Here is a 22,788-nt window from a genome sequence, read left to right on the forward strand (position 1 = left end):
GGGTTGCCTTAGAAAAGTAATGAAAACGAACTGTGAGTTTGGCATAACAAACCTTGGTCGTAATATGTGTTGTGATATTTTTGAAAAGCTTTTTTTTTTTTTTTCAAACAAAGGGAACCAGTTCAGGTTTTCAGTGTTTGAAATTATTCTCACAAATTGATTGGAAACGCAGCTGTTTTTGGACCGTCACGCTCAGTATAATGAAACATAACATGCCTGTCCCTGTGTCCCACGACCTGACGGAGTCATTTCACACTGTAATCACAAGGTTATTTGATTAATTTCTACTTGTGCTCACAAAATGTTTTTGTTATTATATATCTTGTTATTTCATTCAGGTACAGCAGCGAGCTGAGGTTGGTGCGACTGAAAATGCCGGAAGGTGGAGTCTACACCTTTCGAGCCTCCAATGGAGACGCAACAGCCAATCAGTCCTTCACAATCTTTGTAATTAGTAAGTCGTTACATAGATTTTCAAAAGTTTCTCCCTTCCCAGAGGCCACGTCCCAGATTTCATTACTTTGCAAAGCATAACTCGTTTGCAAATGACATGAGAAAATGGTGTTCTGTTCACCTCGTCATGGTTTGATCCGGCTCCAGCTCTCTGCCCTGCAGCTATCTGCCCTCCCTCCATCCAAGGCAGCATTTGAACAGCATTCGACATAAGAATCCTCTGCTCGTGTCTCTTATCCATCAATGAGTTTTAATGTTTTTTCCCGATCGTCGGCAGGTAAACCTGAGATCGTGTCCCACGAGGGTCCAGTGGACGGGCAAGTTCGCTGCGTGGCGGAGGGCTTCCCCGCTCCCCAGATCACATGGTACTACTGCGAGCAGCCCTACATCAGGTGAGGTGTTCAGAACAGGAACTGAAACCGAATTCAACTGTGTTCACACAAAATAATTCAGCTTTGTATCACAACTTTCTCTCCAAGAGTGCCAAAAGATTAGTCGAAAGTTGAAAGTTGAGGAAAAAAGCGTGCAGGTATTATTTTAGTTTTAAAGCATGTACTGCAGAAATACGGGTCTGTTCTTTCTGTCTACCTTTTTTGAAGACAAGTTTGTCACCTAATGAGGAGTAGCTTGCAGAGCTAGTTCTGTCAGACAACGCGACGGCGCCCCACGCTTCCACGCCCTTATGGGCTGGCCTTTTTAAGCAGCCAATTGCCTGCTTTGCTGGCTGCTTTGTTGCTGCGCTCCCTCCACCTCCCCTGCATCCACCTGTTGGAATCTACTCTTCTATCCAATGGGGGGTTTCACGCTCATTACTCCAATATTTCTAGCTCATTAAGCATGCCTATGTTTGCTGTAAACTTGCTGGGAGTCATGAGCAGTAGAGCCCAGATGCCCAAACTCAAACAATGCTAAATTAATAAAGATCACTTAAAATTTAATCGAAGAGTTGTCTATAAGAATTGGGTTTAATGTCTTTACTGGCCCTTGCAAAAGAAATGCAAAACAGATCTATCAGTTTTTATGCATAATTAAAAGCACCCGTCGTTAATTTCTCACGATGCACAGATCGGTTGGAGAATGATGATGGAGGTGGAATGTTGGATTGTGGGATTTGAAGGGCCTGACTTGTGATTGGTTAACTCCAATGACATGGCTCCCATGTGACGAGGGGATTGGGCAGAAATGACTTGTGATTGGCGGGAGTCTGGGACATCTGCCCGGATATATCTGATCTGACACAGTACATCCTGTGTCACACAAAAAGCAGCCTGTGGGCGGAGCAGCTGGTCGCCATAGCAATGCTAATCCCACTCAGCGCAGGCATGAATCGCATGATCCAATTGTTTTGTTTTGGGGTCTTTTCAAATGAAATCAAACAACTTCATATCGACGAGGACGCCAACATGCCTCGCAGGTGGTTGAGAATGAGGCCTCGCAGCGCCATGACAGAACCTGTTTGTAGCGTGGTGTGAAATGTGGAGCCTTGCGTGGCTCGCAGATAATTTCACTGGTCGCCTTTTGTCAGCGTGAGGGGAAAACCACAACTCTGGTCATGTTTTTTGGGGAAGCCGCATCACTGCTGGCATCTCCTGTAAGATACAAAATAAGAATATTGTGCTACTCTGTGGCTATTAAATTCCTTGAGCTAAGTTGTCACACTTGCTGTGGTGTGTTGTGAGTGTTGCGAGAAGAAAGAACTTTTTTCAAGAGGCAGGGACGCAGAGAGCAAATGAAAGGGGATGACATTGGTTTGTCAGTAAACTAATATAGTTTGTCTGTGGTTTGCTGTTGGAAACTTTTTGAGTGCTCATCCAGACAAGCAGATTGTGTCAGGAGAGAAAAAGCACATCCACCCAAACGCTAGGCATGAAGGGCTCTCACAGATACTCAAACTGAAACGTGCACATAAGCTGTGTCGTAGTGAAGCCACGGCAACATCTCAACGTGACGGTAATTATGTCTAATAACCGCCGATCACTGGGTCTCCAGGTGCTCCCAGCAGGTCAACGCCTCCCTGGAGGAGCAGGACGTCATCACCATCACCGTCTTCAGCCCCATGTTCGGCAAGACGGAGGTGGAGAGCCGGGTGAACGTCAGCAGGGGACGGTTCCACACGCTGGAGTGTGTGGCCACCGTGGAGGGGGAGCAGGCCTACACCCTCTTCTCCATCAGCGGTCAGTCTCTCTCACGGCACTACGCCAAGCTACACAAAACATCGAGACAGCAACATTTGATTCATTTCGATGAGATATGGTATTACTTACCACGCCGGGGGGCGTGAATGCAGCTCCACAGCAGCAACAGGTTGTTCGACGCAGGAAAACAAGGCTTGTGTAAAAATGTAAATCTCTGTCCTCTGTCAACGACTGATCTGGATTCCATTTCATGACATATGACTCAGAGAAAACCGCTGCTTGCAGGTTTACACCGAACAACCTCCATATTTCCGTGTGTGTGTGTATGTGTGTGTGTGTGTGTGTGTGTGTCTGCAGTATGTGTGTGCATAACCTTTAGCCACCTGTTTTGGGTTTTATCTGTGCATCTTACATCTCCTGCGAGTGACTAAATCCTGTGAAACCCACGGAGTTCCAAATAAGAACAAGGAGCAGGAGTTTGGATTTGTCCTGAGATAAAGATTTGAGGTTAAATTCAGGGCGACTGGCTTCTGTAATCTGTTGTGTAAACAGTGGGAGGGCAGAGACCTTTAAGTATGACTGGCTCTGCTAGCATGTTGTCCCTACAGCGTGAAGCCGTTGTATTCCTTGCAACCATAAATCCTCACAATTTCAACGGCCGCTCCATCTGCTGCATGACATGTCAGGAGTTTGAGAAGTTTGTGTTCGACTGAGGGTTCTGCTGCAGGAGAGCAGGGCCGAGCAAGCACTGAGAGGGGAGGGGGGGAGAGAGAACCGGGCGGGACGTCTTGGCTGTACTGGGAGCACTGGGAACGTGGGAGGCTCGGAGGTGTTGGTGAGAGAGAGAGAGAGAGAGAGAGAGAGAGAGAGAGAGAGAGAGAGAGAGCTTTAGATACCACACTGACAGGCTTACAAAGAATTAGTTCCTGCAGACTCTGCATTCTCAGATTTGAAGTGGAGCGAAAGCTTCTTAGCGATAAAGAGCTTATTACACTCCACTGTACAGAGGACCAAAACAATCCAGCATCACAAACAACCCCGGCACAAAGCAACGTAACACTGATTAGGCCTAATTATTCTGTGCCACAGCTGTGGTCCAAACGGCAGCAGGGGGAAATAAAGTCCCATCACCGAGGACATCAACCAATTATATAGGGAGGTTCAGTTCAGAATTAGTTGACAAAGGAAAAACAAAACTTTGAAGACGGTGTAAAAGATTTGTTTGTTGGGATTTAAACTCTAAGGGTCTAGAGCGTGACAGCGCACCTTAACGCCCGGATGAAATGTCTCAGATGTGGCGGAGCCGAACCCCCCTTCTTGTCCACTACACACACCTTGAAGCTCTTTGTTTGTTAGGGACAAATAGTCATTTTTATTTGAATACTTTCATTGCTGTCTGGCTGATTGTCTCTGCGTCTTTCCCAACAGAGAGGACAGTTTCTCATGAGCTCTTCACCCCCCTGCTCATTGGCTCCGTGTCAGCAGCTGCCGTCCTCGGCCTCGTCCTGCTTGTGCTCTTCTACAAGTACCTGCAGGTAAAGGCTTTCCACGCCACTGCCCCCCTCTCTCTGCACAACCACTCTGAACTGTTGTGGAACAATCTGGTCCTGATGTACCTATAATTTCCTGGATGTGGATCTATAGACCTTGATTTTTATGCCCTGTTTTCTTGCCAAGAAACCCAAATACCAGATCCAGTGGAAAGTCATTGAGGGAATCCATGGAAACAACTATGTCTACATTGACCCCACCCAGCTGCCGTACGACCACCAGTGGGAGTTTCCACGAGACAAGTTGCGATTTGGTAAGGCTGTCATCGAGTGCATCGAACACATTGAGTGCTTTTTAATATTAACCCTAAGACCCTGTGCTGTTCTCCATATCCATTTGTAAGAAATTGCACAATGAAGTATGTTTTGGCTGCTCTGCTTTTGGTGTAATTCAAACCTTCCCAACAGAATGATTTCGGGAGAATAAATATGGAAGTGCAATGTCAATTACATCAGCCCTCCTGTTCACACAGCCTGGAAAGTCTGGGTTCAGAAAGTAAAATTCCACTCAGGGATTTTTATGTGGATTTGCTAATTAGTATCAACCCAGAGGTTCAACTGATGAGTGGAACTAGGGGATCGGTGCAGGAAAGGAGTGAAAACATGGGAACAGGATACTTTCTGAACCTGTAGTTATCTACCTCTGTTGGTAGACTCTCTGTTCGCCCTTCATCTGGTCACAGTGTCATGGTCTCGTGCCACTTCTGTGGTCAGCGCCAGTGAACTAGTTCGACGGCTCATTAATGAACACAACCCACTCCCTCAATGCAAACACCATCTTATTGACATTCAAGGGGAGGTGTTTTCAGTTAAGTACCTCAAACCGGATCTAGTGAATCCGGGTGCCTCGAGCGCCCTGGGGCTCCAACCTGTGTTGTCTCAGGTGCCCTGGCAAGGCGCTAGAGCCTGGGAAGAGAGTGGGACGGGGAGTAACACCCTGTGGATCTGCTTGTCCCAAGGGAAGACGCTCGGATCTGGGGCTTTTGGGAAGGTGGTGGAGGCCACGGCGTACGGACTCTCCAAGGCTGACTCCGTCATGACCGTCGCCGTGAAAATGCTGAAACGTAAGCAAGAAACTGACACACACTTTAGAAACAGAAGGAAGAAACATGTGAAACTCTATGACTGGTAAAAGAGAGACATTTATTTACCGGTAAATCCGAGGTATCAATTTTTTGGTGATAGGATCCCTCCCCCCTCCCAAGTGGGGCTTGGGGGAGGGAGGGAGTTGGAAGCACTTGAGCACATCGTCTGAAATAACATGAGGAGAGAGGAGCAAGCAGTGTACAAATACTGGAGGGGAGCCGTGAGATTGGCTCACTGCAGGGTGTGGCTGCCTCTGATAGTAGGTAGTCTTCCTGACTGAACTTTCGCTGAATCTCCCTTTAACTTAAAAACACAACTATGCTGCCGTGCTGACAACGACCTGGCCATGCATAATTGATGATTAGCCTGCAGGTTTGGGAAGCGGTACCGACTTGTCATGTTTATGCATTAATCATATTTTAAAGTCTTCTTTTCATTACCCATGACAATAATATTAGTTATAATAATAATAATTTACTCCAGAGGTCTGCATGCAATCACATGCAGATTGGTTCTATGATCAGTCGACTCATCAATGCAATGTACCCTGATTATTTTCCGGTAGCGAGCGCCCACGCCACTGAGAAGGAGGCTCTGATGTCTGAGCTCAAGGTGCTGAGCTACCTGGGAAATCACATGAACATTGTTAACCTGCTGGGAGCGTGCACGGTGGGAGGTGAGAAATAATTTATGAAATAAATTACACTTTATTTATCCCTGCTGGGGATAAATGTAATAATAATAATAATAATAATAATAATAATAATAATAATAATAATAACAATAATAATAATAATAATAGTAACAATAACAGTAACAATAACAGTAATAATAATAACAATAATAACAATAATAATAATAATAATATTAATCAATATTATATAATGAAATACTGATATAAATATAATAATAATATAAACATACTGAAAAAATACTGAAATATAATAATAATAATAATAATAATAATATCAAATAAATTATGTAGCACTTTTCAAAAACATAAACGACAAAGTTAGTTAAAAGATAAATCACAGTGAAGGTGTCAAACATTTGAAAAAGTTCTATTTTGAAAAGCAGACCACACACGTTAAACCAACACAGCCATTTGAATGAGACAATGGTACGATGATTTAGACACTGACAGGCTAGATAAACAAAGCCTTGATCATTTTGGAATTTTAGGAATTTGTTTTCTGCCTGCTTTATTTCCAAATCAGCCATTCGTCCTGCCCTGGCCTGATATCTGAGCAGTTATTATGGCTTTACGCTGGGGCGTCTGGTGTCCGTCAGCAGCTGCTTCAAAACCCCGTCCAAGCATCGCAGCCTGTTTTGGGTTTAAACTCTGACACAGGACCTTGGAAGACCAGCGTGTTTCAATACCATCAGTTTGGTTTTGTTGTCCGTTGGTCTCGACTCTCCTGACTTTCCTGTCTCCTCAGGACCAACGCTGGTGATCACGGAGTTCTGCTGCTTCGGAGATCTGCTCAACTTCCTGCGCAGGAAGAGAGAGTCCTTCATCTGCTCCAAGATGGAGGAGAACTGCTACTACAGGAACGTGCTGCAGCAGAGGGATGCAGGAGGGTAAGTGGAGGAAGTATTCTGAGATTTTAGTGCAGTTAAAGTAAAAATGTCCAAACACAAAACACTAGTAATATTATTACTAGAGGCAATGTGAAGGAACCACATTGACATTTCTACTTCAATAAAAGTATCAGGACTTTCTCTTCAATGTACTTTAAGTATTGAAAATAAAATAAGTTGTCATATCCAGTGCCCTGATATAACAGTTTATAATACGTATAATACATAAAGTCCTAGTGTAGCTTTTTTTCTGCTGATAATGCTTATGCAGCTCCTGATTATAATTCATAATAAAATAGTACAGGTGGAGTCATAGTCATTTGCTAGGATATGAAGCTATGTAGAGGCAGTTAAGTCTACCGGTCTTAGAAAAGAAGAAGAGTAGAAACATTTGTATATTTACTTTGAAATTTAGTGGAGTGAAAGTCCAATGTACAAATACTTGAAAAATGTGCTTAAGTACAATATTGAAGTTCACTGTAAAGATTTGACACTGTGACAGGTTGAGGGAGTGGGAAAGGAAGACGTAGTGGGAAGTGTGAGTTATTAAAAGCAACGAACAATCCTTCCCTTTTGTGACAGAGAGGAAGAGTGTGTGTGTGTGTGTGTGTGTGTGCGTGCGTGCCTGTGTGCGTGCGTGCGTGTGTGTGCAGTGCAGAGACTAGCGGGCAGCTAGTGTTTGAGGGGAGCAGAATGTCCGTGGGAGTGGGCTGCATGAAAGTGGGCTGCTCACACCAGAATGCTCCTTTCCTCTCCACAGCAACAGCAGGAGCGGCTACATGGCCATGAGGCCGTCTGGTGCTGGCCCGCCGCCGTGCGCTACGACCGACAAGAGGCGTTCGCTACGAAAAGGCAAGGCGTTCATTCAGTTCGTCAGGTCCAACGCCCTCGCTCTCGGTCTCTATGCTGCCTCTACTGTACCTCTACTCCGCTTTACATCTACCTCTAGTCTACTCTACCTCCCTCTACTCTACCCCTACTCTACCTTTAGTCTACTCTACCTCTACTCTACCTCCAGACTACTTTACCTCCCTCTACTCTACCTCTTCTCTACCTCCTTCTACTCTACCTCTACTCTACCTACAGACTACTTTACCTCCCTCTACTCTACCTCTTCTCTACCTCCTTCTACTCTACCTCTACTCTACCTCCAGACTACTTTACCTCCCTCTACTCTACCTCTTCTCTACCTCCTTCTACTCTACCTCTACTCTACCTCTGGTTTACTATGCCTCCCTCTACTCTACCTCTACTCTACCTCTAGTCTACTCTACCTCTAGTCTACTATACCTCCCTCTACTCTACCTCTACTCTACCTCTAGTTTACTATACCTCCCTCTACTCTACCTCTACTCTACCTCTAGTCTACTATACCTCCCTCTACTCTACCTCTACTCTACCTCTAGTTTACTATACCTCCCTCTACTCTACCTCTACTCTACCTCTAGTCTACTCTACCTCTAGTCTACTATACCTCCCTCTACTCTACCTCTAGTCTACTCTATCTACCTCTGCTCTACCTCTAGTCTATTCTATCTACCTCTGCTCTACCTCTACCTCTACTCTACCTCTAGTCTACTCTACCTCTAGTCTACTATACCTCCCTCTACTCTACCTCTACTCTACCTCTAGTTGACTATACCTCCCTCTACTCTACCTCTACTCTACCTCTAGTCTACTCTACCTCTAGTCTACTCTACCTCCCTCTACTCTACCTCTAGTCTACTCTACCTCCCTCTACTCTACCTCTAGTCTACTCTACCTCCAGTCTACTCTACCTCTACTCTACCCCGAGACTACTTTACCTCCCTCTACTCTACCTCTACTCTACCTCTAGTCTACTCTACCTCCCTCTACTCTACCTCTAGTCTTCTCTACTACCCTCTACTCTACCTACCTCTACTCTACCTCCCTTTACTCTACCTCTAGTCTACTCTACCTCCCTCTACTCCACATCTACTCTACTCTTTGTTTATTCTTAGTTTATTTACGCATATAAAAAAGAGACAGTAAGAATTAAAAAAAAGGTTTGAACATAGTGCAGGAGAGGTTGGATGTCAAAAATGGTTTATGAGGATACCTCCTATACAATAATATCAATAGTCAGACGAAAGAAAGATTAAAGACAAAAACAAAGATTGCGTAATTCATCAAAGTTTCAAGACTAAGCAGTAATACAAAATTGATAGAAATGTACAATTTACATAAAGGGTTACGTCTACAAATTGAGATGCATTGCAATGAAATCCATGAAGTGGATAATCTTTGTTGATTACAGTCCTTTTCAGATTTTTTTTGAATAATGATGTTGATTGTACTTATGGAAGTGATGGTCCTCTGTATTTCAATTAATATTGATTGAAGGAAGTCCGCAGTCCTTAGAGTGTTTTGTGGAATATGAGTGAATGTCTGAGGACAATCCTCTACCTCTACCTCTACCTCTACCTCGATCGGACCAGCAATCTTCAGATTACTAGATGACCCACTCTACCTCTTTAGCCACTGCCCCCTCTACAGTATGCTCTACGTCTACTCTACCTCTGCTCTCCCTTCCTCTACCTCCCTCTACTCTCCAGTACCTCTACCTCTACCTCTGCTCTACTCTACCTCTATCTGTATTTTCCTTGACTCTACTTCTACTCTACCTCCCTCTACTTCTACTCTACCTCTACTCTACTTCTACTCTGCAGGGAACTAAGGGAATCCACCATTTTCATGAATATCTTCAAAAAATATAATATATCTTGATATTTATAATTCATCTCTATAAATAATACAATACAAATTGTGTCCATTATTTGACGTTTATCTATTGTCTCATAGGCATCAATTGATTGTGAAACTAAACAATCCCATTACATGAAAGCATCTCCTAACCCTAATCCATCAGAGATAACATTTTGTCCAAAAGTGACGAGCGACTAATATAAAAAGCGAATATAAACAAATATCAACTCGCGCATGTGAACTCCTGCTGTGTTTACTACTTTCTAGTCATGTCTTGTCTTGATGACTCCTCGCTGTGTCCCTCAGGAGGCGGCGAGAGCGACTCAGACATCATCAGTGAGATGCTCCAGGAGGAAGGGCTATCGCTGGACACCGAAGACCTTCTCAGCTTCTCCTACCAAGTCGCCAAAGGCATGGACTTCCTGGCCTCCAAGAACGTGAGTAGCCTTCTCCCCTGTTAAAAACACTGGTAGAAGTGTTGTCAAACACTCCTTGAATGTACAGAAAAGAAGGTCTTAGCAGGAGGTTTTGATTAAAGTGTGAGGCTCCTTCTCTAAAGGAGTCCATCCTGGGGTGTGAAAGCAGAGGAGACCTGGTTTAATGGGTTCAGCTTTATCCCTCCATTGACAATGCTTTTTCCACAAAGTGTGGATCCTTTTACAAGCACTGGTAAACAGATCTTGCGCACCTCTTTGAGCTCTGTGCTGAAACATTTATGACCGGCAGAGGGAATCTGATGCTGCGTCCATTTCATCAATTCGTCAGTGTCATTGTTTTGCGTGGAACAGATTTAAGGACTGAAGTTCCGTACTAAATTCCATGACATAAGCTTGTCAGTGCTGAGATACTAGCGGCTCCGTGTCTCGTTTCAGTGCATCCACAGAGACCTGGCAGCGAGGAACATCCTCCTGACGCAGGGACAAGTGGCCAAGATCTGCGACTTCGGCCTCGCCAGAGACATCACCACCGACTCCAACTATGTGGTCAAAGGCAATGTAAGTGAAAGATCAATCAGATGATCCCTTAGTCGATTGACAGAAAATTAGTTAGTTTAGTGAAGTTTAAATAATCAAATAATTAGTCGAGTGATATATTGTGCAATAAAAAATGTGTGAGTATGTACGTACAGTATGTATGTAAGTATGAATGGCCATCTTTTCCTGCATTGCCAAATTAAACTTTATGTTTTGACTGCTTGTAAACTGCTGCTGGGAGTGCTTAAGTTCACATAACTTTTGCACCCTCTCACCTTATGTCATGATTTTAATACGCCATATATTGCATTTTATGGTATATTAAGCGACTAATATAAACCCCAAAAAAAAAAAGATTAATTAAAAAATGATTCTTTAACCCTAAGGAATAGCAGCCGCCATATTGTCCCTCTTGATGCATTGATCCTGCACCTACCCACTATTATAAATACCAAACCCCAATTCCAATGAAGTTGGGACGTTGTGTAAAACGGAAATAAAAACAGAATACAATTATTTGCAAATACTTTTCAACTTATATTCAATTGAATACACTACAAGGACAAGATATTTAATGTTCAAATTAACTTTATTGTTTTGTTGCAAATATTCACTCATTTTAAATTTGATGCTTGCAACACATTCCAAAAAAGCTGTGACAGGCGAAACGACTGGGAAAGTTGAGGATTGCTCAAAAACACCTGTTTGGAGCATTCCACAGGTGAACAGGTTAATAGGAAACAGGTGAGCATCCCCGAAAGGCTCAGCCATTCACAAACAAGGATGGGGCGAGGTTCACCACTTTGTGAACAACTGCGTGATCAAATAGTCCAACAGTTGTTGGACAACATTTCTCAATGTACAATTGCATGAATTTAGGGATTTCATCATCTACAGTCCATAATATCATCAAAAGATTCAGAGAATCTGGAGAAATCTCAGCATGTAAGCGGCAAGGCCGAAAAACAACATTGAATGCCCGTGACCTTCTATCCCTCAGGCGGCACTGCATTAAAAACCGACATCATTCTGTAAAGGATATTACCACGTGGGCCCAGGAACACTTCAGAAAACCATTGTCAGTTAACACAGTTCGTCGCTACATCTACAAGTGCAAGTTAAAACTCTAGCGTGCAAAGCCAAAGCCATATATCAACAACACCCAGAAACGCCGCCGGCTTCTCTGAGCCCGAGCTCATCTGAGATGGACTGATGCAAAGTGGAAAAGTGTGCTGTGGTCTGACGAGTCCACATTTCAAATTGTTTTTGGAAATCATGGACGTTTTGTCCTCTGGGCCAAAGAGGAAAAGGACCGTCCAGATTGTTATCAGCACAAAGTTCAAAAGCCAGCATCTGTGATGGTATGGGGGTGTGTTCGTGCCCAGGGCATGGGTAACTTGCACATCTGTGAGGGCACAATTAATGCTGAAAGGTATATACAGGTTTTGGAGCAACATATGCTGCTATCCAAGCAACGTCTTTATCAGTGACTTCCCTGCTTATTTCGGCAAGACAATGGCAAGCCACATTCTGCATGTGTTACAACAGCGTGGCTTCATCGTAAAATAGCGCGGGTACTAGACTGGCCTGTCTGCAGTCCAGACCTATCTCCCATTGAAAATGTGTGGCGCATTATGAAACTCAAAATACGACAACAGAGACCCCGGACTGTTGAGCAACTGAAGTCGTACATCAAGCGAAAATGGGAAAGAATTCCACCTACAAAGCTTCAACAATTAGTGTCCTCAGTTCCCAAACGCTTGTTGAGTGTTGTTAAAAGGAAAGGTGATGTAACACAGTGGTAAACATGCCCCAGCTTTTTTGAATGTGTTGCAGGTATCAAATTCAAATTTGTGAATATTTGCAAAAAAACAGCTTATCAAAACATTAAATATCTTGTTTTTGTGGTGTATTCACTTGAATATAGGCGGAAAAGGATTTGCAAATCATTGTATTCTGTTTTTATTTACATTTTACACAGCGTCCCAACTTCGTTGGAATTGGGGTTTGTACATTTATATGTGATATATATAAAATGACAAATATGCTGTTTTGTTTTTTTTCTTCATAATTAAATGGTGTCTTCTTCCTCTTCTTTCAGCTGCTCCTGTTAGGTGTAATGGAGAATAATGATTCAAGCATATTGTAGTAATGATAGAAGCAGAGTACCACACTAACACTAGTTTTAGAGATACCCTGCATCAAATACTTTCCTTAGTGGACAGGACTGGGCCTGTGGACATTTGCCATCTTTTAACACGATAAACTCTTTTCTCGTCTCTCGGGAAATGAACAAATTCCGTTTGAAAGCAGCAGATCCTGGATCCCAGAGCGTAACTAACCCAAATTGAAGCAATTGAGTTTAGCACTGAAGACAGAGCCAAATCCAATCCAGAGTAAATAGTGATATGAGGCAACATACGCGTCTGGGCTTTCCGTCACAGTTAAGTAAATTCAAACAAGTTTAAAAGCGTCCAGACGGAGCCTCGGTACCTGAGATCCTCCAGTGTTTATATTAAAGCCATGTGAGCCACGGAATGTGCCATCTTCCATGTGCACGTTCCCCAACATGTCTGTCAGACAGTGCAGATGAAAGGTGTGTGCGTGTGTATGTGTGTGTGTGTGTGTGTCTGTCTGCATTCCTTCCTAAGTGTTAGGTGTTTGATTGGCGGGCACTGTTGTAACAGTGTTGACATCTGGAACCTACTGCTGTTTATAGATCTACGTATATACCTCTGACCCAGTGCACAACTCTCAGTGACCCCAACAGAAAGAGTAAAGGTCTAACACCGCACCACACTCTGATCTTTGACCTCCATCAATAATGCCTCCTCCTTTCCTTCTGCTTCAGGCGCGGTTGCCGGTGAAGTGGATGTCCCCAGAGAGCATCTTTGAGTGTGTGTACACGTTCGAGAGTGACGTGTGGTCCTACGGCATCCTGCTGTGGGAGATCTTCTCCCTCGGTACGTTTTTTACAAACTAGACCTCTGTTTATCCAAAACTCACTTACTTCACTCGGCGGTTGGTTGCCAGGCAATGGTGGCAGTGGAATATCTGTTGTGAAACATTTGTTTAAAACTTTCTGGCTCTCCGTTGACGTCCCCGATGGGGCTCTTATAGTTACAGTGTTGTCAGTGTTATATAGATAAAGTATTTATTTTCAGTGGAGGAAGAAGAACTCAGACATAAAACTTCAGACACAAACACCCTGACACAAGGTCACTCAAATAAAAAGTTAAAGTACCATACTGGCATTTTTAGAAGTTCTAGATAGATAGATAGTCAGTCAGTCGACAGATAGACAGACAGACAGAAAGACAGACCGACAGACAAACAGTCAGATAGATTTAATAAAACGTACCATAGATCCCTAATTTAAAGCAAACTAAAGTCAAATGAGTCATGTTCGAAATTTAGTAAAGTAAAAACTTAAGATATTTGCTTTGAAATGTAGTTGAATTAAACTCCAAAGTCTCAGAAACTGGAAATTCAGTGGTACCTCGACCTACGACTGCATCTACTTACGACTAATCCAACATAGGAGAAGCGATAGTCGCGAAAATTTGTATCGACTTGCGACCGACTGCTCCAAGATACGACCGTGGAAATTTGCAGTTGGCGTGTCGGCGGCCAGTCAGCAGTCAGTCAGCAGTCAGTCAGCAGTCAGTCAGCAGTCAGTCAGCAGTCAGTCAGCAGGCGACCTACATGGTGTGTGCATGTAGTTTGTGGCTTATCGATATTTTTTTCCTATTTACTGTGTTTGTGCTGTGTATTTTGTTTATGATCACCATGATTTCATAATTTATATGGGAAAAATTGCTTCGACATACGACTGTTTTAACATACGACCGTTCTTATAGAACGAATTACAGTCGTAAGTCAAGGTACCACTGTACTTGATTAAGTTTTAACCACTGTACACTTTCTATTCTATTTCTATTGGGTCATGTGATTGTATGTGTTGGAGCTCAAATTAAGCTCTCCCACTGATTGAGGAAGGGTTTCCATGTTGTGGTCGACCACTCAACATCCATAACAGGGCTGGGCTGAATAAGCTCCCACTCTGTGTGTGTGTGTGTGTGTGTGTGTGTGTGTGTGTGTGTGTGTGTGTGTGTGTGTGTGTGTGTGTGTGTGTGTGTGTGTGTGTGTGTGTGTGTGTGTGTGTGCGTGTGTGTGTGTGTGTGTGTGTGTATGTGTGTATATGTGTGTGTGTGTGTGTGTGTGTGTGTGTGTGTGTGTGTGTGTGTGTGTGTGTGTGTGTGTGTGTGTGTGTGTGTGTGCGTGTATTGATGTACTGTTCTGGCTCCGCCCCCAGGGAACAGCCCATACCCTGGCATGCCGGTGGACACCAAGTTCTACAAGCTGATCAAGGAGGGCTACCGCATGGACGCCCCAGAATTTGCCCCCGCAGAAATGTAAGGTTCCTGTGTACCCCTGTGCAAGGCAGTTAAGGATCAGTGGACAGGGAGGGAGGGGTCCGACAGCCAATCGCATCTCAGCGTGCGGGGAGGGGGAAGGTTATGGCTTGACCAAAGCGAAAACATATGGATACTCACATGACTCGTTTACACAGAAATACACAGTGTGGATGGTTAGATACTTCATTCATCCCTGGGGGGAAACTGCCAATGTGTCACAGCAGCTCACAGTAAAAAATATGAAAAAATAATAAACTAATACAAGTAATTATAGATGAATATGCAATAAACCAAAAGATTAGAGATCTTGTAATATAAAATAATCCTAAAAGATATGACAATTTAATTCCCATTGGGAAATTAGGTGAATTAACCAGGAGGTAGAAATATGTGGTAATCTACTGTAAATAATAACCCAGAAAATAATAAATAACATAACAATAAAAAATTGTCAAAATTGAACCAAAAAAATTACAAATGAAAAATAAACAATAATTGTGTATGTATTTATGTGTGTGATTAAGTAACAGTATGATCTATAACTAACTCGAACAAGAACACAGGATCATATCATGGCCATTTTAGTTTCTCCACTCTTTTTCTATTTCAGGAGTGATTTTAGGATCCCACTGATCACGTTTAAACCTCTACGTGGTTGAGTGCCTGGTACAATTTAACCCCCTGTGAGCCAGTTTGGGAGCCTTGGGTTCGGGTCCTGGTGGTTCCATGGTCCAGGATCAGGACTCAAGTGCTCCCAGACTCTGGAACCCCTGAGAAGACCAGGCTTTTTAATCACTTCTGAATACACATTTCTGCCAGTGTATCGCTTTCTTATAATCTTCTATTGGCTTGTGTGTCGCTACCTGCAGGTATCAGATCATGAGCTCCTGCTGGGACGCAAACCCCTTCAACCGGCCGCCGTTCAGGAAGGTGGTGGAGAGGATCGAACAGCAGCTTTCAGATGCCACCAAGCACGTACGTTGCTTCAATGCTCGATCTGTGTGAAGCATCCAGATGGACAAAGAGTTTCCTTGTTATCTCAGTGTTTCAGACTTAACGGGAGCGACAGAATGAATATTGTCACTGTTGGTACAGAGTCCTAAACTTTGGCAACTCATGTCATGTATTATCCCGTTGTGATCTAATCCGTTACTTTAACTAAAATGACTTAGACTCTTGGTTTAGGGTCATATAATGATGGACTTATAATCAGTTTTTTCCGGCCATATTTGATAAGGTTTCTTAGGTTACAATTATTGCTTTGGGGATGTTCCCAAAACGACGCACGTTCCGGATCGGAGCAATATGCACCACCACCATGGACAACTATCAGTCCATCCCCACTTAACAACTTGACATTAACTGATTGTATCAAGATCCAATAGATGATAAGAAGATGCAAACTCATACATCTGTTGTCATGTTGGGTCACCTTCTTCCAGTTGAGTATGTATCAAACACAAATAACACAAATCCCCACTACGCCTGCTGGGACCACCAGTGGCGCCATTTGGCAACATCCCACGACAGAGCAGAGCCTTCATTCAAGTTTTTCAAGCAAAGTCTGTAAATAGTGTGTAAATACTGTATGGCCTTTATAAATAATAATACACTATAAGCATCTGAACTGGAACCCAAAACCAGGAAGCCAATGTCTCGGTTACATCAGCGTTTCTTGCCACACAACATAACACCAGAGTTAGCAGGGCGGGAAACTGTGAATGAAAAAATGAAAGAAAAAAAGGCCGTCAACCATCAGGAGGATCTACCTTCAACCCCAGTCGGCCCTGTGCAGCCCTCATCGCAGCAGGAGCGGATGCGCTCCGAGCCGCCGATAATTTGATTAGCCGAGCCTGTCTCCGGCTTCGTCCTCAGCACTTTTAATTCACACGCAGTCTGGACCGAAACAAGATTTTTACGACTGGAAGTTTCTGTAAAACAGAGATAGGGAACAACACGTTGCGTTCCAGAACATCACGTTACATCATGTAAGTGAGTGAAGTAGAGGCATTGGAGGACTACTCCGATACTTTGATGTTCTATAATACTCCCTCTTGCAATATGTCCATTCCACAGACACTGCCTTACTTTGTGGCACTATAGTTCAAAAATGTAATGTAACCTACAAAAGTAATACGGTTAAAATTGTACCGTTAAAGGCAAAAAGTGACATTATTATGTAAGATGGTGCACCCATGCACCATTCACTCTGTTACTGAGTGATTTAGAGATCTCTAAAAATAAATCCTCCATCTCCAAACTTGAGATGTCTGAGGGATCGCTATGGTCACTTTCACTCCACATTGCTGACGCGAGCTAGTAGTGTTGGCCATAATCTGCCTTGTTTATCTCTGGATGTCACGGGGATGCTCATGCTGCGTTCCATCTAACTCGGAACTCTGACCTCCTACTTGGAAAAGTGCAAAGAAATGGCCATTTAAGTTGAAATTCCAAGTACAAATTTCAGGGCAAGAGACCTGTCGTCAAGGCAACATGGCGGCACACACCGCGATAGATCGGAATTTGAAATCCCGTCTAACTTCCCGTCGCTTGTAGAATTCACAAGCTTGCCAAACAAATATACATTTGCTGTGGCCGTCCATGTTTTCCCAAACAGAGGCAATAGAACACATTTGAACTACACATTACTAGATATGATCACACATTCTTTCAACATAAACAACACATTCGTATCATGGTTATAAAACTCACCCAGAGTACAAAGCAGGAAGACTTGTGGCATACGATCGTACTGTGAATCACGTACTGTATGTTGTTCTGGGAAACTTTCTTTTCGTAGACACTCCCCTTGTGGATTGAGTCATTTCTGAATCATTCATCGATGTTAGTAGAGAGGTACTCCTCACTTAACGACCGAATTCCGTTCCTAGGACCAGTTCGTTAAGCGAATTGGTCCATAAGCGAGGACCCGTGTTATTTCACGATAAGGGGGCGAGGCATGAAAAAAAGCCCCACATTGATTTGTTGATTTGCGGGACTTTGCGTTTCCCGACTTCGTCCCCTTTTCACCAGACGCTTTCACATCTGAGCGGGAAAGCAGGAAGTGAAGTTGGCTGGAGGAGCAAGTACAATACTTTGAGTAGTCGTAATGGTTAGAAATGTCCTTCTAACTGTTCCTCCTCCTTGTTTTTTCAGATCTATCTGAACTTCAGCTCCAGGATCCCGGGGGCCCCAGGGGGCCCCGGTGCAAGGGAGGACCAGGGCACCCAGAATGCTTTGCTCAACGCAGTCAGTGGTCACAACCCTACAACACAGCCTCTGCTGGCCCACAACGAGGTCTTCCTGGAGGGAATGACTCTCCGGGCTCACAGGGTCTAAGGACCCCTCCCAACAGAGCATTGTGTCCCCCAAAGTGCCTGTCACAAAAATTTCAGCCACAAAAGAAAAGAAAAGACTAACTACCACAGCACCAAGCCACAGTTTTCCAACACCTTTTGCCGAGCAAATTTGTCCAGATAGATCCGTCACTCACTACTACAAACACTCGGGGGGATTGCTAATGCTCTCTATCACTGCCTGTTGGTCCAAAGTTGGCGGACCCCACCTCACCATGGGAACCACATGCGGAGTCACGAGGGAACTGAGGGAGACCAGCCATCTTCCCAACACTCGGACTCTCATGTAAACACACTAACATGTCTCCGATGCATTTCACAGACTTTTCATTTTTGTTGGCAGACTGGAACATTACATTACTGTAACATTTCTTTGTATCTTTATTTTTCTTTTTTGTTTTGTGTCTCTCTCCAGAAAAGTTATTATGTAGCATTTTTATCGTTGTTTTCTGTCGTGATTGCTGGAGAAGGAGGCACTTATGTCTTCGTCATCAAAGCAGCTTTTGTCTTTGTTGTAAACTGTTCCTCCATCAGTATTATTTCCGCACGTTCAGCTTCGAGGATTATATGAAGGAGAAGCTTTTGGGAGGGCCATTTTGAAAATGAAATATCGACATCCTGATGAAGCGTCGCAGTTTGTTTATGGTTTGGCTCTAGCATCTCAGACGGTTCTCTGTGGTTTCACTGACCTGGGAGTTGTGTTAGACTGACTCCATCTTGATCGCGACTTCACCTTTAATGAGACATCTACAAACACCGCCTAATTTAGGAGGCAATGTCATGAATGAGGTTTTGTCATTATTCATGGTACCATGGCTTTGCTTGTAGGCGTTGGCTAACTGTTTATGTGTACATTTATGTTTTAATGCTATTGGCGGCCATCGCAACCATACCAAGAAATGTTCAAATTAGAGTCCTGGGTTTTAAGAAGAAAAACATTTGTTGGAATCCAAACTCTCAGTTTCATCGGCTTCTGTGTCCATTTGGAAGAAGGAGGAGTCTCGAGGGTGAGAGATTTTACATTCTGTCAGCTGGACTGCTGGAGTGCTTCCCTTGTAAATGTGTAAATACCTGGACCACGTGGTTTCTGTCCTGTTGCGTAAATTCTGTTTACATGAGCGACAGGTACTGACCAGACCCGTCCGCTTCCGCGTCCCTTCTTCAGCTGTCTTCCCTTCCCCCTGCAAGCGAGCGCAGGGGGATGTGATGCTTTTATTCCCTGTTGTACAGGCCTTCACGCGGGCACAGAGGGGTCGAGATGTTTCTTGATGTTTGTTCACACCTAAGGTCTTCACAGGTCCCAAAATTTGGACCCAAACCCTATTTTTTTCCACTTGATGAATCAAGAGAAATATAACTAGCATGCCACTCTACCTGAACCCAATAGGCCATAATAAAATGTGGACCAGAACTGGTGGAGGTCCTGGGTCGAGTAGACCCATGAAGACCTCTAATCCACACCAGCATGTGATGTATAGTGTTTTCAGAATGGCATGGGCCATCTCGTAGCGCTCTGGCCAGTAGCTGCTATCTTCTATCAGCTGCTGGACTTCCCTCTTCCCACATGTTGTTATGTTGCTGTGAAGAGCCACAGGAAGTGTCCTGTTCATCTGTGTGTGTGTGTGTGTGTGTGTGTGTGTGTGTGTACGTACGTATGTGAGCTGGTGTGCGCGTGCCTGTCTGAAGTGTTTGTGTCCATCTGTGTGTTTGCTCACAGACGTTAAAATACTGTAAAGAGGTGCCACTATTAAATACTCCACTACTTGTACAGGCTACTTCCACAGCAGAGCCGCTCCACTCCTGTAAATATGTAATGAGCAAATATTGTAAAGTAACGTTGTCCCTCTTAAAGATGTTTTATTCCCATGAATATATGGTACAAAGATAATATGTTGAAAATATGTTGTTATGCTGTAACTTTGTGTCTGTGCGCACGGATGACGGAACTGTAGACGAGACGAAAAGCTGCTTGGCTCTCTGTCACCATGGTAACCTGAAAGGATAATATTACATCTCAGAGCTTCTCCCACTGGAGATGTTTTCACAGGATGGCTTGTCTAACTCTCCACTTCTAATTGATCCCCTTGTATCTCAGAGGTTTTGTTTCCATGTATTATGCTGAGTATTTATTAAACCGGAGGCTGTAGCGCTGTTGTGTAAATCGGACATTGCATTGCTATTTCATGTGTCAATGTAAATAAAACTCTGTAAATGAAATCCGCTGTGGAATGCCGCCTCAACACCAGATTTTTTTGCCCCAGAAGCTGTGTTCTCGGAACAACAAACCGGCAATTTTTTGCAAATTCTGTCACATTTGATGCCTTTCATCCGACGTATGACACATGGCCCATTGTGGCTGGAAAACACACGGCGGACCATCTGCGTGGGACCACTGCTAGCAGGTTGTTCCCTGGGGCGGCTGTCGCTCGGATTCCCTCTCCATCAGAAGAGGTCTGACTGTGCTGCGTGGAGGGGTCGGCTCTTCTGGTGAGGAGCTCTGGGGTTTTTTTGGGTCATGCTTCCTGCATGAGACCTTGGCTCCAGGACAGCGAGGGACATCTGGCCACTGGGGGGACGGGGGATGGGGGGGCCACTCACGTTCTTAACGCCTGGATCTGCGACTGCGTGGGCAGGGGCCATTGTTCGGGGATCGTAGCGATAAGAGAGGAAAAGCAGGAAATCCCACCATTCAAGCAGAGTTTTTGAATGAAAATGTTTGTGCGTCAGACTCACTGTGTTTCCAGAGGGAAACAAGGGAAATAAGAGGGAGATGGATCTTGTTAGGTTTTTGTTTTTTTTTACCACCTTTTAAGATCACAGGACCACCAGGATTATGTACAGTTTGGGAAATGAAGAAAGACATTCCTCTCCCTCTCTCATCTGTTCATAGATTGTATCTGCGATCAAACGATCTCATTTAATTATACGTTTGCACGATGAATAAACTTTAAGATAAAGTTGGATAAACACGTCAACATATTAATTGGCACATTGACATAATTAGTCTTTAAATATATCATAACGACTGATCATGAATAGATAAAACAGCACCCAAGGATAATGTATTTTTGTTTTTACTATATCAAAATCATAGCCTGGAATCAGACCAATCTGCAGCTCATGTTTCATTTGCTCTGCAGAGTACGTCTGGCCACCTTCCTATTCAAACAGATTCATACCGAATATGGGGCGGGTTTGCTAGGATGGCAATGCAGAGCATCGAGCATCGAGCAGTTGAGGCACCTTACCAAGATCGCTGCCACTGGTGTGGAATGGTCTGTTGAATCCGCTATCGCGACAGTATTAAACAAACTGGACGGTATTTTCTCTAAAAAACTTTTGATAAGAAAGATGTGTTTGCCGTACTTCTGACAGGATTTGGTAAAAGCAAAATTTACCAACTCACTCGCTCAGCACTACGTCACACATTTGGTTGCTCTGATTGGTTGTAGATCTATCCAATAATCTGATTGGTTGTAGGTCTATACAATTGCATCCAGAGACATTTTCGTCCGCGCCCGTTGGTAACGGCACTTGGAAGTCAAAAATGAATGGAGAGATTCCAGACTAATATGCATTTGCAAATTACTTTGGTAATGGCAGGCTATTAAAAATGATCATCATGTAATCATCATTATCCATCACTCAAAGGTGATTTGCAGTAGATCTAACACACACACACACACACACACACACACACACACACACACACAGTCTATCAAGTCACAACAGACCATAATACTAAATCAGAACACCGCTGGGAGATTTTTTTTTACGACTTCATGTGCGCATTCTTGTTGCAGCAAGCAGCCGCTCAGTTTTACAATAATCCTAACATTTTATTTTCTCATTGAGGGAACGGGCCTTACTCACGTCCTGACACTTTCCTGACACTCGCATCTGTCTTTTTTGCTCCGCTCAGATGGTGGGGCCTCAGACATATCTGCTGTCTCTGAAATGAGAAAAAATAGCAAACACGTGATGAACAGCTCTCCATGAGATAGATTGAAAGAAGAAAGAAAGAAAGAAAGAAAGAAAGAAAGAAAGAGAGAGTGACAGAGAGAGAGAGAGAGAGAGAGAGAGAGAGAGAATGTGCTGTGTGTAAAATGCAGCTCCGGGCTGTCTAGGCAATGGACAGTTTGATAGATCTAGTCCTTGATTTTGATATATATGATACACAGCTTGCGGAGCTAGTTCTGTCAGATAACTCGACGGCGCCACAGGCTGTCACGAACTTATATGGGCTGGCCTATTTAAGCAGCTAGTCACTCCTGACCTACCTACTTTGCTGCCTGCTTTGCTTGCTGTGTTGCTGCGCTCCCTCCACCTCCCAGCATCCACCTGTTGGGCTCTACTCTTCTATCCATTGGGGGATTCAAGCTCATCACTTCCATATTTCCAGCTCCCTCGGTGTCTATGTTTGCTGTACGCCTCACTGGGAGTGATGAGCAGAAGAGCCCAGAAGCCAAACTCAAAGACGCAAAATAAATAAAGATCATTTGAAAGTA

At 43.8% G+C, this 22,788-nt stretch overlaps 1 protein-coding gene across 1 annotated transcript in view; it reads left to right on the forward strand.

The window, feature by feature from the left end:
• Window positions 1-20,472, forward strand: part of kita (KIT proto-oncogene, receptor tyrosine kinase a) — a 30,264-nt gene extending 9,792 nt beyond the window's left edge. Inside the window, exons 7-21 of the mRNA XM_080016051.1 lie at window positions 339-454; window positions 731-845; window positions 2,443-2,627; window positions 4,017-4,123; window positions 4,266-4,392; window positions 5,098-5,202; window positions 5,790-5,900; window positions 6,664-6,805; window positions 7,566-7,657; window positions 9,839-9,969; window positions 10,405-10,527; window positions 13,358-13,469; window positions 14,822-14,921; window positions 15,794-15,899; window positions 18,081-20,472. Of these exons, the coding sequence (XP_079872177.1) occupies window positions 339-454; window positions 731-845; window positions 2,443-2,627; window positions 4,017-4,123; window positions 4,266-4,392; window positions 5,098-5,202; window positions 5,790-5,900; window positions 6,664-6,805; window positions 7,566-7,657; window positions 9,839-9,969; window positions 10,405-10,527; window positions 13,358-13,469; window positions 14,822-14,921; window positions 15,794-15,899; window positions 18,081-18,263 (1,855 nt within the window). The 3' untranslated portion in view covers window positions 18,264-20,472. The remainder of the gene's footprint in view (window positions 1-338; window positions 455-730; window positions 846-2,442; window positions 2,628-4,016; window positions 4,124-4,265; window positions 4,393-5,097; window positions 5,203-5,789; window positions 5,901-6,663; window positions 6,806-7,565; window positions 7,658-9,838; window positions 9,970-10,404; window positions 10,528-13,357; window positions 13,470-14,821; window positions 14,922-15,793; window positions 15,900-18,080) is intronic.
• The last annotated feature ends 2,316 nt before the right edge of the window (window positions 20,473-22,788 follow it).

Source organism: Zeus faber, assembly GCF_960531495.2.
Source record: "Zeus faber genome assembly, chromosome: 1".
In the NCBI taxonomy this organism is placed as follows: Eukaryota; Metazoa; Chordata; class Actinopteri; order Zeiformes; family Zeidae; genus Zeus; species Zeus faber.